The sequence below is a fragment of the Anabas testudineus genome, chromosome 17 (genome assembly GCF_900324465.2).
Source record: "Anabas testudineus chromosome 17, fAnaTes1.2, whole genome shotgun sequence".
Taxonomy (NCBI): domain Eukaryota; kingdom Metazoa; phylum Chordata; class Actinopteri; order Anabantiformes; family Anabantidae; genus Anabas; species Anabas testudineus.
In genome coordinates, this window is record NC_046626.1 from 14,096,557 (window position 1) to 14,111,302 (window position 14,746).

The 14,746-nt window shown below is 40.4% G+C and overlaps 3 protein-coding genes across 6 annotated transcripts; 1 reads left to right on the plus strand and 2 right to left on the minus strand.

The window, feature by feature from the left end:
- Nucleotides 1-3,211: 3,211 nt before the first annotated feature.
- Nucleotides 3,212-9,634, minus strand: snap47 (synaptosome associated protein 47). 4 transcript variants are annotated; one of them, XM_026374300.1, is made up of 5 exons: nt 9,576-9,634; nt 8,259-8,780; nt 7,610-8,118; nt 7,157-7,281; nt 3,212-4,667 (listed from the first exon to the last, which is right to left on the minus strand). In XM_026374300.1, the coding sequence occupies exons 2-5, from the start codon at nt 8,753-8,755 to the stop codon at nt 4,521-4,523; spliced, it is 1,278 nt and encodes a 425-aa protein (XP_026230085.1). In that variant the 5' UTR covers nt 8,756-8,780; nt 9,576-9,634; the 3' UTR covers nt 3,212-4,520. The 4 variants fall into 4 exon arrangements, with proteins under 4 accessions (XP_026230085.1, XP_026230084.1, XP_033182338.1 ...); XM_026374299.1 differs by lacking the exon at nt 9,576-9,634 and adding an exon at nt 9,096-9,126; XM_033326447.1 differs by lacking the exon at nt 9,576-9,634 and adding an exon at nt 9,099-9,121.
- jmjd4 (jumonji domain containing 4) lies at nt 9,582-11,597 on the plus strand. Its single transcript, XM_026374297.2, has 6 exons — nt 9,582-9,856; nt 9,963-10,128; nt 10,229-10,354; nt 10,439-10,706; nt 10,816-10,962; nt 11,102-11,597. The coding sequence occupies exons 1-6, from the start codon at nt 9,604-9,606 to the stop codon at nt 11,435-11,437; spliced, it is 1,296 nt and encodes a 431-aa protein (XP_026230082.1). The 5' UTR covers nt 9,582-9,603; the 3' UTR covers nt 11,438-11,597.
- A 43-nt stretch (nt 11,598-11,640) lies between these two features.
- On the minus strand, nt 11,641-14,018 carry iba57 (iron-sulfur cluster assembly factor IBA57). Its single transcript, XM_026374301.1, has 3 exons — nt 13,505-14,018; nt 12,502-12,854; nt 11,641-12,366 (listed from the first exon to the last, which is right to left on the minus strand). The coding sequence occupies exons 1-3, from the start codon at nt 13,852-13,854 to the stop codon at nt 11,975-11,977; spliced, it is 1,095 nt and encodes a 364-aa protein (XP_026230086.1). The 5' UTR covers nt 13,855-14,018; the 3' UTR covers nt 11,641-11,974.
- Between the last annotated feature and the right edge of the window lie 728 nt (nt 14,019-14,746).

A 14,746-nucleotide genomic window follows, 5' to 3' on the forward strand; every position in this document is an offset into this window, starting at 1 on the left:
TGATGCACCTTTAAAGGAGCTTTCCCAAAGAAAATAATAAAAGACCTGCAAAGAATTGTTTTTAGAGTAGAGCAGCCATTTAATTTCTGGAGAAAAAACTAAAAAACATATTTATTATTTAAATAAATGTTGGCATTTGACTCTAAATATACATATACAGACATTAACAAGTGTTAACATCTTCTATCTGACCTAACACAATGTAGATCCAATAATACTGTCCTTACAAGAGGTGCAAAGGTCAGAATGGAATGAATTCTTGTAGTTAATGAATGAAAGCTCACCATCAGCAACTTACTGCTGCCCTCTACTGAATCCAGTGAGCACGCATTGTGAACGGGAATATTATTTATGGAATATTTTCCCACCTCATGGTCAGCAGGACCATCAATTTAAACTGTGTGTTTTTGTAGGTAAGTAGGTATTCCTACACAATGACAGATTTGACAGAAACCAATGAGTCAGCATATAAATGTATAGGAATAAGTCATTATGAACGGTTTGTGTATCGTATCACTTCAAGTAATAATCATGGTGAGGTAGCCAGTTAAACAGTGGAAGCATTTCAGCAGAGTTCAGGTAGATTAAAATGTGGGGTTTTCACCTGGAGTTGATTTGAGACTGATACTACTGTCTAAAACCACATTCCAGTTTGGTTTGGCTGTGTCGTTGTTAACTCTGTCGCCCAGAAATGAGAAAAGTTTGTGAAACAAAAGCCAGAAAACCAAAGTGCGTCTCAAGACCAAAGAAAACATAACAATAAGTGCAAGAGTGCATGATATCATCATGCAGCTCAGCAGCTGGGAAAGTACCACATTAACAGCCACGGAGGGCAAATTCATGCTGTGATAAAAACCAAAGAAAGATCTGAACCCAAACAATGTATGTGATAACACAAACACTGAAATAAAGTAAAGTCAAATGTCCCATATTTACAGGTAAGAGTCTGTGGAGCGAGCTTTATCTTTACTCACAACTGAAAAGAATAACCAAGGAGAAGAGAATGATGATGATGATGTTGAGTGTCATATCACTTTCTTTGGAAACCACATGTACACCCCCTTGTTGGACCCAAGCACCTTCTTTCTAGGAACGTTTTTTCCCAGTTCTAACATTAACCAGCAGGCCTTATTTCCTGAAACCAGAAACTCCCTCAGCAAAAGGAAACACAGCAACACCTGCACTAGTAAGAGACTGGCCAGGACGTGAGTCAAGACTCAGGACATTAGACTCAGACAGTCTAATAGCGTACTAGAAGTGAAATCTCTCTTATACTTTACTTATATTTTCTAGGCCTGCTCTGCATCAACCATTACTTACAAATTAAAGTTATAAACAGTATAACCGATGAAGGGCTCAACACACTGATAAAAAACACATGACCTACATAAATGCACAAAGTTGAAAAGATAGTTACTGCATTATTTACATGATGCAAAATGGTGCAAAATGATTTAAAGTTTCATATATGTTACAGAAACAGCTGAAAAACACATCCCCGGGAATGATGACTCCAGCCTATTTGTACTGCAATCACATGGCTCCATATATTGTGCCTTTTTAGCCCACAGTCTTGGATTGCCTTTTTCCAACAAGAGTTGATTGATTGGCCATCAATGGAGACACGCTCCTTGAATGAGTGTGCTTGCCGCAGAAATATCGAGTAAACAGACTTGGAAGTCAAGGCCAGCAAAATCCCTTGTGTCTCCATCCCATCCGTTAGCAAGGCAAAGCCAGATCTCATGTATCTGTGGTCAGACGAGACCGCCACCACTTCCTCGTATTGCAAGGCTGCTACAAAACCACGCCAATGTGTGCTCCGCTTCCCTAAACTTTTTTAAGGGTTGGAATTCACACAACCATGTGGTGTGCTTCTGGAGTTTGGGAATTCCAAAATCTCATTGTGTATCACTCACGTCAACAGAAATAAACAGCTCAGAGTGAAAACAATTTCAACCCTGCCGGGTGAACTTATTGTAATGGCACAAACAGACTTTTTTTCATCTTGTGTGCTTCCAGTCTCACATCTTTCATGGTGGGCTGTGTTTAATAGAAGTGATAAGTTCACGCTAACTGAGACCAGACTGTTGATTGAGGCTGTCGGTCTTCTTTCAAATCCCTTTATGTCATGCGTCTTCCTGATTCCTAATTGAGCGCTCAGCCACTTGCCAAACCAAACCTGCTCCACTGTTGACATGAAGGAGTCCCCCCTTTTGGTGAAAGCAGCCCGACAGGGGTGGTCAGCTCGTGCCAACAGTCTTGGTGCCAACGGGATGTTATAACAGCAGAGGGAACAAAGTGAGCAACTTCCACACAACAGCATGAACGGCCACTGAAACAGTAATTAACATCCGTTTCTAATTTGCACATTTTGATAATTCTCTGTTTCGACTGGTCACATAGGAGCGCACTATGATGGGCGTTGCCTGTTGACTTTTTGTTAAGGAATAAAGCCTGGTTTGAATTCAGGAAACTCATTTCACTGGCTCTGGATTGTTCCAAACAACTAAACCTAATTTGCTTTCCAGTTAATAAATTATGTTGTTTCGTTGGTTTTAATGGTCATTTTATGCCAAGTTATTATACCCAAGCGTTCTAAGGATTCTAAGTCAATTACTTGTACAAAATCTTCAGCTCGCCTTTTAAAATATTTCCAAGGTACTCATCTCAATGGTGTTAACTGTTAATAAAAGCCTTATTATATTATTTTTAGGGGCTAACAATTCTTAACGAGTGATCCACATTATGTACAGTTGTTATGTACAGTTAAGGATTATGTACTGCCATTTATCTACAATTTATCTTGCAAAACATATGTGCAGAACAGTTAAGCTTATTGTACAAACAGCAGATACAGTACTTTCCAAAGCCTCTTTGAAAAAAAAAGTTGTTGGGAATTGCTTCTGTTAGTTTCTGATTATGGAAACACTTTAAAAGGTAGCTACCTGCAGTTTTGTGAGACGACTGCTGCTGTTTACCACAGCCCTTTGTTTCAGGGGATTAATATATTCCTTACACTAAGGTTCGAGTATAGTGGAACACATGACAAGTGCAGTTGGAAATGCTAATGAGAGAAATCAACCAAAACAATGAGCTCAAAGATTATAGAAATGTTCACAGAGTTAAGGGGGAAGAACAAAGTTAGGTGATAATTGTCTGTGGGTTGAACGAAGCCTATTGTGAATACCTGTACATTAACAATTTGACTGAATGATTATTAAATACCCATCGTGTTGCTTAATTTATTCAAGTTCAACTAACCACTAATTACAAGTTCACATTAATAACAAATCACAACAACAGTACATAATTACTATGTAAGTCAATTCTTTACAGATAATGCAGACTCTGAACCATATCAATTTAAAACAAGGCCTATACAGTACATATACAGTGGTAGATATCTGTAATATTTAAAAACAGAGCAACGTAGTGTTTTGAGTTCTCAAGAGTCCAGGAGCTTAGTCACACATTTAGAGACTTCTGCTACATATTGATAACAATGAGACACTTTGAATTGCTGCAGTACAAAGCAGCAATATTGAGACATGCAACATTAAGCCACAGATGTGCCACTTGTCCACAGAGGACAGGGACATTATCAAAAACACAGATATTAGTGTAATGATGTTGGCAAATTTTATCTGTCAGTCAGTTACTTGAACTATTAGAAGTGATTTTACTGTCTTAGTTAAACACCTTTAGAAGTAGCATGCAGTTTGTTTGAATTACTTCGCTACAAGTGTTGTCATTGTTTTCAGGGTCTGGGAAACTGTACAGTTTTCAGTGTCTCCTCTAATACACGCGGAGTCAGCTTATTATTTTTTTTCCCCTTTCAACTTCACTGGGAGGGAAGGACATGCACTGAGGATTCATGCTATTTTCCCAAATCCCAGTCAGGTGTCACAAGCGATTGTTGGGAGTGACCTGTGCACTGATAAGAATGTGATCCCTCACTGGCTTCCCACCTCGAACAATCCCAAAAGGGTACGACAGTCAGAGCCAAGCCGAAAGCACCAGTATCTGGTGGTGAATCTGAGTGAGCTTCCTCTATGACAATAAGATGCCCGTTATGATTATACATGTTCACCCATTGGACCATTTTTAGACTACATCTTCCCTTTAGACTAAAGTTAAAAGAATCAGTGGTTGAGGAAATATGTTCCCATACTTCAACTCCAAAAGTAAGAAAACAGAAATGTGTTACTCATATAATTAATGCCAATATATATCTGCTCAATGCAGTAGGCTGCACATTCAAAGTCATTATCACCTACGTGCAAATATCATGAACTTTGGTGATAATCTTTAAAGCTAAGTTAACATATCCGTACTTCCCATCAATCACTCACACTGACAGTTGAATCCATGTTATTATATCACCAAACGCAGCAAATAACCTGTTTATAATTACGCAGGTGCCTTTTGCAGTATACTCAAACTATACATATCCAATGGGGACAAAGAGAAAGCTTACAGTGAATTTCTCAGGACCACGTTCATCTGGTCGACTGTCTGAGCTACAGCAGCCTTTTCATACGGCAGGTGTGTTTTTCTATGTGCATGGTGGCTCGGTCCGTGGAGCTTGTCAGGACGTCCAGTACTTCATCCTGCCGTTCCAGCTCCGTCTCTGCCTCGAGGGCAAGGTTCTTCAGCTGCATCAGCATCTACGCACACACATACACAACCAAATGAGTGCACGCTTGTGGAGAATTTATACACGAGCCTCCAGTGAACAAGAACAACTAAGGAGCAAGACACAAATAAAAGAAGATTGAATATTAAAAACTCACAGAAAACTGAGCAGTTGCAGTGGACCACATGTGGAGAGGTGTGAAGATGGGGTCAGTGAGTTAGAGCGAATGTGTGATAGTGAAATAACAACAGATAAAACTGAGAATTTCATTGATTTCATTTTTTCTCTCACATTTGACTATGAATAAAAACACTGTTGTTTAACATCTGCAGATCACATACAATTCAACACCAACCATGATGCAATAACAGCTACTCACACAGCAGATATAAGGTTTTATATAATGTGGTCCTGTATATGAAACTTGAGAAAATATTGAGAGAGAAGTCTTGGCTTGCCTCTTGGGATAACTGATATCATACAATACTGTTTGTTTTCTACTTTCTGAAGGTTTAAGGAATACTGCAACAGTATCTCCATGGCCCCAAAAACTGTGTATGTTATGGTTGATGGAACAACTTAAATACGCTGCAATGTGCCAAGCAAAACCTAATAAACACTCACTCCAAACCCCACCACCATGGTTTCTAAACTAATATTATGTTATGCTACATATGCTCTCACACACACTCACTGACATTATGTCAGTTTTCACTGGCTGTTACATGCAGACATTGCAAATGAGCATAGAAATGACTCCAGACAGCAGTTTGAAAAACAGATAGTATGTCAATACACACTGAGGAGCAACCGTATTTACTGACTAAGGTCTCTGACTTTACTATTTCAGCTAGAAGAACATGACCCAATCACGTCTTAAAGTTAACATTAACAAGAGTGTTGGTGTGTCATAGAAAAACAGAAAACTAATATTTTTAGCTGCTGCTTATACAATGGCTAGAGGGCTTAAGTCATGTAGAAACCCCAAAATTAAACATTTAGGCTGCAACTAATAGAAAAATATATGACTTAAAATTCCTACTGTCTTGTGCATTAGTGAGGTAACTTCAGGACTGTGTTAAGAGACAAACTATACTTGAAATACAAAAAAATTCTTTATCATTCTTAGGTAAACCAGTTTAAAACATTAACAAGTAGGAATTTCCAACCTCAAACAATAATAATTGTATAAAAATGCTGGGACAAAGGGGAGTATTTGCTAACGCACTTAGGTCAGGACATTAAACTGAGTGACCCACAAGTTTCCCCACTACAGATTCTAATCTTCACATGAATTACATTAAGAGCAGGGTGTGTACAGAAGCGTAGCATTTACTCAAAATCGGCGGCCTTTGAAGTCGGAACCATTATCAGCGGTAGAAAATATGCCATTTATGAACGTAATAGACAAGCTGTATGACTCCCCTAATGCTGTTACTGCTATGATATGATTTGTTTGAAAAATGATTACACAGACAGAAACAAACGTAAACCACGGTACATATTATGATATTATGTACAATAATTAACTACATATTAGACATGAAGTCTTGACAATGCCTCACTTAATATGATTTATGCAGTGTACCGGAAAAATAATGAAGTAGGGCTTTTAAGTAACTAATTAAATTTAAAAACTGAAACTAAAGTGGATACAATCTGCAGTTTATGCCAATCATACTTAATTAACTCAACCTCATTGTTGGCTTCAACTTGTGACTGGTGACTATTTATGTGTTTATCTGAGATGTTCTAACTTCTGAGTGTTTACATCATTTTCTGTCTGCCCTTCTATCAGCTAAGCCATCATACATACTTGGCTACATGTAGTATACACTAAGCAAATGAAGCTAATGAAGACTGTAGTCAGTAATTTGTCATCCAGTTTGTCTGTGATGTGTCTCTAAGCACAGTATACAAAAACAAAAGTAGTCTGACCGATGTTTTCCATGAAATGCAACCTGCAATAATGTGTGTCACACACACACACACACACACACACGCACGCACGCACGCACGCACGCACGCACGCACACACACACACACACACACACACACACACACACACACACACACACACACACACACACACAGGCACAAATTGTCTGAATCATATGGCTGAATTTGCGTCATAGTGTAGTTGCTGCCGCCATATCTATAACAGTTTTCTGTGTTGCAAAGTTCTGAATAGAAAGACACTGTACAGTCTGACCAAATGACTGACCATGTTTCTCTTCCTCCATCTTAAAACCAGATGGACTTTGGTTTGTGGTCTCACCAAATAACATTTTAAACACACAGGATGAAAAATAAAAATCATTATGATGAATGGCAGTTTGGAATGTAGCTATCAGAGTAAATGTTACCATGACAGCTGCCAAGTTTAATCTGTTGCCTGCACACACAGACATGGAATTTGTATTACCTGCCATGTATATACAAGTATAAAAAATACAACTGTGACAATAGTCACACACTTGCACAAGCAATGGGATTACAACTTGTCCAATTAGACCTCACCTGTTTAAGTTCCTGGGCCTCAGCCTGACTGACAGATGGCTGGAGAACATGCACCTGCAACTGGGACAGCTCTCCTGCTGGGACCTCCAGTGGGAGCTCTATATCTTGGCACTTCTGCAGCAAACCTGACTCCATGGGTGGAGATGGTGAAAAAGTGCAGAGCGCATATGTTGTTTATGAGAAAACCAGACAGTAAACTTAGAGCACAGCAACTGAGGCAATCAGGGTGAAGTGACTCATCAAAATACATTTCTGTCAAGGAGAGACACCAATAACCATTTCCAAAAGTCATGTGGATGAAATGTTTTTACACGTGGCTGCACATTTAGAAATATACTGAGGTGGAAACATAGAGCTCTAGTGCCACTTAGTGGTCAACTTTATAGTGAGCATGGAAATGACAGTTTATACAAGACTAAAGTGAATTGAAATTGAATTCATTTTGTTCCTTACCTTCATTCCAGTTTGTCCCTTCTTTTTCACATGGAGATGAAACTGGAGTTGCCTTAAAAGCACCGTATTCACTTGTGAACTCCACCTTCTTTTTGTACTGCATCTCTAATACCGACATTGCCTCTGGCATCTTAGCAGACAGGAACCTGAAGCATATATCTGGCCTCCCTATAAACCGCTGCCTAACAGTGATCTCATAAGGACTGTGCACCCGAATTTCATCTATTTCATTACGTTCGAAACGATGAAGAAGCTGGCAGTTTGTGTCTCGCACTTCCAATGAGGACACCAGCACCAACAAGCATCCAGGTTTCAAGTCTGAGTCTCCACCTTTGGACACCACAGCTGGGATGCTTGTGAGCACTTTATTTTTACCAGAGCCCCTGCCAGCTGAAGCAGCAGCAGCAGCTGCAGCTCTTGCAGCATCCTCAGCCTTGGCTTCCTGTTGAGTCTTCCAAGGGAGTTTACCAAAGGGCCACCAGGGGGGAGACTCAAGCTCTGACAAAAGTCTGCAACAGGATAGACAAGGACAGTCATCAACGGTAAGTAAAGCTGTTTTTAATTGTAAATTACTGTGACATAAGCTGAACACAAGATGTCTGAATAATAACCAAACTAAATATAATCCATTTAACAAATAGATTATTACTTATCAGCCACGCCCAGGTCAGAGTCAATCTTCTCCAGTCCCTGCATCATGTTATCAAACTGCTCTCCTTGGTGACTCAGGACTCTGCCAGTGTCCTCCAGTCTTCTCTGGGCTCCTGCAACCAGGTTGATCAACTCTCTGCCTTTAGAGGGTTGAGACTCTGCCCCTCGTGCCTCTGAGCTGGGGGACAGAAGGCGCTCCCTCCAGAAATGTTCCAGCACATTATAAACCACCACTCGGTTCGGTTTCAGGGAACCAAACCAGTGTTTGGTGTTGCCCTCTTCAAGCACTGTGAGGGTGCTGAAGATGAAGCTGGATGACTCCATCTTGATCTCCATGATCCGGGAGAGGGGGAAGCTGACAAGACTCTCCTTGGTCTGGCTGGAGACAAAGCGAACCGTGGTCCTGGTGAGGGACAGGGTGCCATTTTCCCAACGCTTCTCACTGTTGATGTAATAGGAGCCCGGCCAGCTGTGGATGGGGACGTCCCGGTTCATTTTAGAGGAAGATACACTGATTCACCTGGAAGAAGGATAACATCATGTACACACACGTACAGTACAAATACACACAGTAGCTTTGATTTACTTTTACAGAACAAGGACGCTGTATTGACTGATGTATTTGTCCTGATGATTGAAATACTTTCTTAAGAGTGTAATACAGGCAGCAGATGAGCTCTGGTAGCTTTTAGCTGTTTTTATACTCAACAAACCGCTTTACAAGTGTGTCATTATGTCAAAAACCCTTTTAGCTTGTTATATTTGTCCCGGTTAAATTAGATCCGTCCCACACCACATTAATTAACATAATTTTGTTTAGCTGAGCATTAGTTACCACCTAGTCCTCAGTAACGACGGCGATGTTTATTACGGAAGTGACGTCACGAAAGAGTGCGACAGTTTTTGGTGTCCGACTGGAAAATTCTGCTCTCAACAAAAAAAAAAAAAAAAAAGCTGTCGCGACAATTTATTTTTTTAAGGAGTCTTTTTTTCTTGGACAAGATGCTTTTAGAATTAGATAAGACACCGTGCTGTATTAGCATTAAACTACTTGAGACGCTAACGTAGACAAACGTGTCGATAAACAGTAACGACATCATGTGTGCACCGTTGAGGAACCACAAACTGCTTCGCGATGGAGACGTGCAGCGACATGTTACCTAAAAATAGAAGAAATAGGTTCTAGCATGATGCTTTTCAGCCAGTTCGGTTTGGGTTTTGACGGCAAACGCGAAAATATGTGTGCTATGTAGTGTGAAATTTCCTAACACACGTCCGTTTCTTCAGTCCAGACGCTGACAGCTAAGGTCGCTACCTGGTTAGCCGAGGTCCAGTTTCCCATCATGGACAGAGAGGCGTACCGTAACTGCTGCAGCCTGGCCAAAATACCGAGGCAGACGTATGAGCAGTTTTGGTCTTCGCATTTTGTAGATTACATAGATAAGGAGCTGAGCTATTCCAAGTTTTTCAAGAAATACTTGCTTCCCAATCACCCGTGTATGTTTTCAAGACGGTTTACAGAAGATTGGAACTGTAGAAAACAGTGGGTGACTGAGGAAGGAAAGCCTAATTTCCAGAAGCTGCTGCAGGAGTTTGGTAAACATGCCTGTTACTAATGTGTTACCCAACTACACTACATCCTTATGCAGGTGCTGCAATGACTGTCCGTCTTGTGATCTAATGTATTAATTCCTTATCACAGCCGAGACACCTGTTCCTGTTGCAAACTGCAATGCAAAGGAGTACAATGCAAACCCTAAACAGGTTATGCCTTTCAAGGAATTTATTCACTACTGGAAGGAATACATCCAAAATGGGCACTCATCACCTAGAGGATGCCTCTATCTGAAAGACTGGCACATGTCAAGGTGCAGGATTAATATCGATTGATCTAAAAATATGTTTATATGGTATAACATACACAACATGTAACAATCCAAGGTATAAATGTATGTAATTATTCTACAGGGACTCTCCAGAACATCACGTCTACACCACACCAGTCTATTTTTCCTCTGACTGGCTTAATGAATACTGGGATACACTTGAGGTGGATGACTACCGGTTTGTCTACATGGGACCTAAAGGCTCATGGTATGAATAATTCATTACAATAATGATAAAGCCAAATAAAGATGAAAGACATTTTCTTATAATCAGATTTTTCCCACCCACTAGGACCCCGTTCCATGCTGATGTGTTCCGCTCGTACAGTTGGTCAGCAAACATCTGTGGGAGGAAGAAATGGCTCCTGTATCCCCCGGGCCAGGAGGAGTTTTTACGAGACACTCATGGCAACCTCCCGTATGATGTAACGTCAGCAGAACTTCGAGACAGAGGCCTTTATCCACACTTTGAAGAAGCCTGTCAACCTCTTGAGATTATTCAAGAGGCAGGGGAAATAATTTTTGTGCCCAGTGGCTGGCATCATCAAGTTTATAATCTGGTAAGAACTGTAGAGGAAGTGATATCAGAGTGGTAGAGTTAGAGCTAAATTATATATCAACTTATGTACTGTGTTATTGTTACAGTGAAATATAATATTTTTGTTACAGGAGGACACAATCTCCATTAATCACAACTGGTTGAATGGCTGCAACATTGACATCATGTGGCAGTTCCTTCAGAATGAGCTGTCATCTGTTCAAAAAGAGATAGACGAGTGGAGAAACACGATGGATTCATGGCATCAGCACTGCCAGGTACTTTGCAGATAAGACTGTTGCAGACTGTTTCTGTTGCAGAAAATACATTTTATTGTCCAAAAAACATGCCAACATGCTAAAAATATATATTATGACGATGACACACTGTTGTGTGTGTGTGTGTGTTTACTTTCAGGTCATTATGAAGGCCTGCTCTGGTATTGACTATGGGGAATTTGCCTCTTTCCTGAAAATCATTGCTGATAACCGAATGGCTTTCCTGAATGCTTGCTCCTCTGGGGATTCCTCAGATTACCCACAACATCTCTCCGAGACCCTCACCACACTTGGACCTTACCATGCCGCATTTGATCTACAGAGAGTGGCTCACATAATTGAATGTCTACTCTGCAATGAGGACTTTAAGCGACTTGACCATTCAGCAATGACTTTGCAGCCAGACACAATGTTACAGCAAATTCGAGACACCATACAATCCACCAGAGGGCAGCATCTCCTTTACCAAGAATAAGATGTCTCATGTAATTATCACCTGGATTTAGCTTGAAAAGAGAAGTGCCAATTTGTACGAAGCAAAAAAGATGATGATAAGGTTGTTGCTACACTTTTATTTGAGATTGATTGTCTCATGTTGTTTGTGAATGTCTAGAATTTGTTTTTGCACTTAAGGCTGAAATGGCTGAATTAAAAAAAAAAAAAAAAACACAAGTTGAGTGGGTTTTTGTATTGCTACTTTGCATATTTATTCAACAAGCACCAGTACTGTATCACAATTGATATATCCTGCTGTATAGTGCTGTTATAGATCTGTTAAACAACATAAATTCTGATCTAAATGGAACTTTACAAGTAGAGGAAGAATCACCTTAAAATGTTTTCTTACTGGTTTTACTGCAAACAACACAAAACTACTCACAGATATGGATTGGTGCCACACGGGTATTAAGCAATGACAGAGTAACAGACTGTACTTTAGGGTTCTGTCAAAGAGAAGTCTGTCACATGTGATGTGTGTCACGCTTTAGGCAGCTGTAAAACATCCTCCTTTTTAGGTGGTATTTGTGTCTTTGGGCCACCAATCTGGAACAGATGCCTCAAGTGTCACAGTGCGATCATCAGAAGATTTAAACGTCAACTCCTCTTTGGCATGTGCCATGCGGATTAGGCTCAGACCCAGCTCTCCTACCCCAGCTCGGTGCTTCCCAGCTGGCTTGCCCGACTGCGTTTGCAGTGCGACTCCTTCCTCAAGGTCTTGGACTGGAGATGACAAGCGTACGGGCATCAGGCGTTTTCGAACCACTCCAGTGTGATGGGTCCTGGCTGTGAGCTCCTGGCCAATGTAACAGCCCTTGCTAAAGCTGATGCCCTGCATGTAGACAAGATTTGACTCTAGTGGTAGTGCCACCCCGGGAGGAAGATCCTTCACTCCCTCAGGAAGTCCTAGACAACAATGTCAGCAGAGGAAACCAAACTTTTCACAAAATCCAAAGAGAACATGTTCATAGAAATTCATGCTTCTCATGCCATTTATCTTCTAAGACAAATGCGATGTACACTGTGACTGACTGGTCTTACCTATTGCATAGCGATGTCTATGATACTCTTCTGTGTCACCTCTCTCACATGATGCAATGATATCCACGGGGTCAACTTGGCTGTTTGACACCAATCTCCAACCCATTTCTTGAGTTCGTGGATCAGCCTCAAATACCAGAGCCTTTTCAGGGGAGGAAAGCTCAGGTTTACTGGATTGTTCTTGACCTATCTTTTTTTGTTTTGGGAACACCGCCCACACAGAGAGCTCTGGACAGGGTGTAATGTTGGCCTTTCTGCGGATCTTGTACATCTTCAGATGCCTCAGCACCGAGTCCCTAATTGTGGTGTCACACTCCAGGAAAACGCCGTGTTCTGCATCATCTTCTTTCAGACTAAAAGGAAATGTAGACGTCATATTAATAGCTAGGATGTCAATTAGAAATAAACAAGTTGAAAAGATAATTAGATGAAAAAAGAAAACACAGTTTTAAACACTGAAAGAAAACTAGTTATTTGATTGTTTATGGCTCAAATCCAACAGTGTTGACAACTTGCCACTATGAAATTGATCAAAATAAGCTAAAAATAACAATTAATCTGACTTAGAGTACTAGCTTAAAAGGCACAAGGCAGGGTTGTGACTATTGCCATCAAATGAACAGATGCTTCAAAACCACCACAGTATTACACCAGAATTATCTTAATATGTGAAGTTGTGTTATATTTGTTTTACTAGTTTAAGTGTAAATAAGAAAAACTAACCAACCACATAGCCCTAACCCTTACGAACACCATCACACTAATTGGTGAAATGTTCTTTTTCTTTTTTAAATGTATGTTTTCATTCACAGGTTCAGTGTTATTTGACTTTTCTAAAAGTTCCTCAGACAAAGACACCTAAACTTGAAGAGGGTGACAGACTCGCCTCCCATTTCTCGGGCTAACACTGCAGCAGCTGCATCACAGAGATAAGCAGGGAGTCACACCCCTACAGTATGTTTACTGCAAACATGTAGTAATAAGATAGTACAACGTATATTACCTGTACAGCAGGATATCATACAGTGTTCTTCCCTGGACATTTAGCATGTGTGAGTACATGGCTCTGAGGCCAGGCTCCTTCAGCAGCCCCATGTCGTTGGTTATAATCCCCTGAAGAAACGCACTTGTGTCTTGTCCCTGGATTTGAAACAGGGTCCTGTGAGGAAGATGATAACACACAAACTGTGGCGGGACAGCTGCACGGTGAGCCGTGTCCTCACTGTACCTCTTGACCCCGGAGAGAAACGTTGCGCACCGACACCGACCGGTGTATTTTCCGGCGTAAACACCGAGACAGCCGCTGGACGTGAACGCCCCCCTGACCAAACACCAAGCCCCCATGTTGTACATGTCCTACGAGCGTCGGACGTGTCACAGCTAAATGTCTATTCGAGCTGTTTTCGATCAGTGGATCAACACAGCTGACTCCTGCAGCGAGGGCTCCATTTTGAAATCCCACAATGCACCGCTCGATAATATTGGACCACGTGTGTTGTGGCTGTTGTTGAGAGGTGCGTCACTATATCTGACACCTACTGCACAATGTGCACTTCTAAATATCAACTTTAAACTATGCATGTGACTTTTTACTATATTTTGCCGTAACAATAAATAAAAGTCAATAAAGACTTTATAAATAAACTTTGGTGTAGATACCAGAATAGTCTAAGAAAACTACAAACAGTGTAGACAAGGATACCCCAAGCATTCTAACAATTAGAAAATATTTTGTTAACAATTAATAAACACATTAATAACCTTTAATAATGTGTGTGTGAAAATGTTACTGTACCTTTACTAATAATACCTTTAATACTGTTGTACTTGTTTTACTGTTTTCATAGTTAGATCGGTTATGGATCATAACAAGAACCTTTATATAAACGAAGGGAGAAGACTGGTTTTCTGTCATTCATGAATGTTATTCAAGGTATAATACGTGAACTGAAAATTACGAGATTCTGCCTTATTGAGTACTGGGTATGGTGAGATGTCTACTTATCGTACTGATAAGTAAATTAGATAATAGATTATGTTGCTTTATAATAAACCAAGAGATCTTGCACTCATCCAGTGCTGTCACAACAGTAATACTGTCACTTCTATCATTAAAACATGTTAATGTTTGTGGCTCTGTTTTTTGACTTATTCCAATGAAGGTTTGGTTTGACACCCGACACCTGGTGCCAAAGATAGTGGAATGGGTGTTTGTCTCTACCCCTAATCAAGTCACCCTAATAAA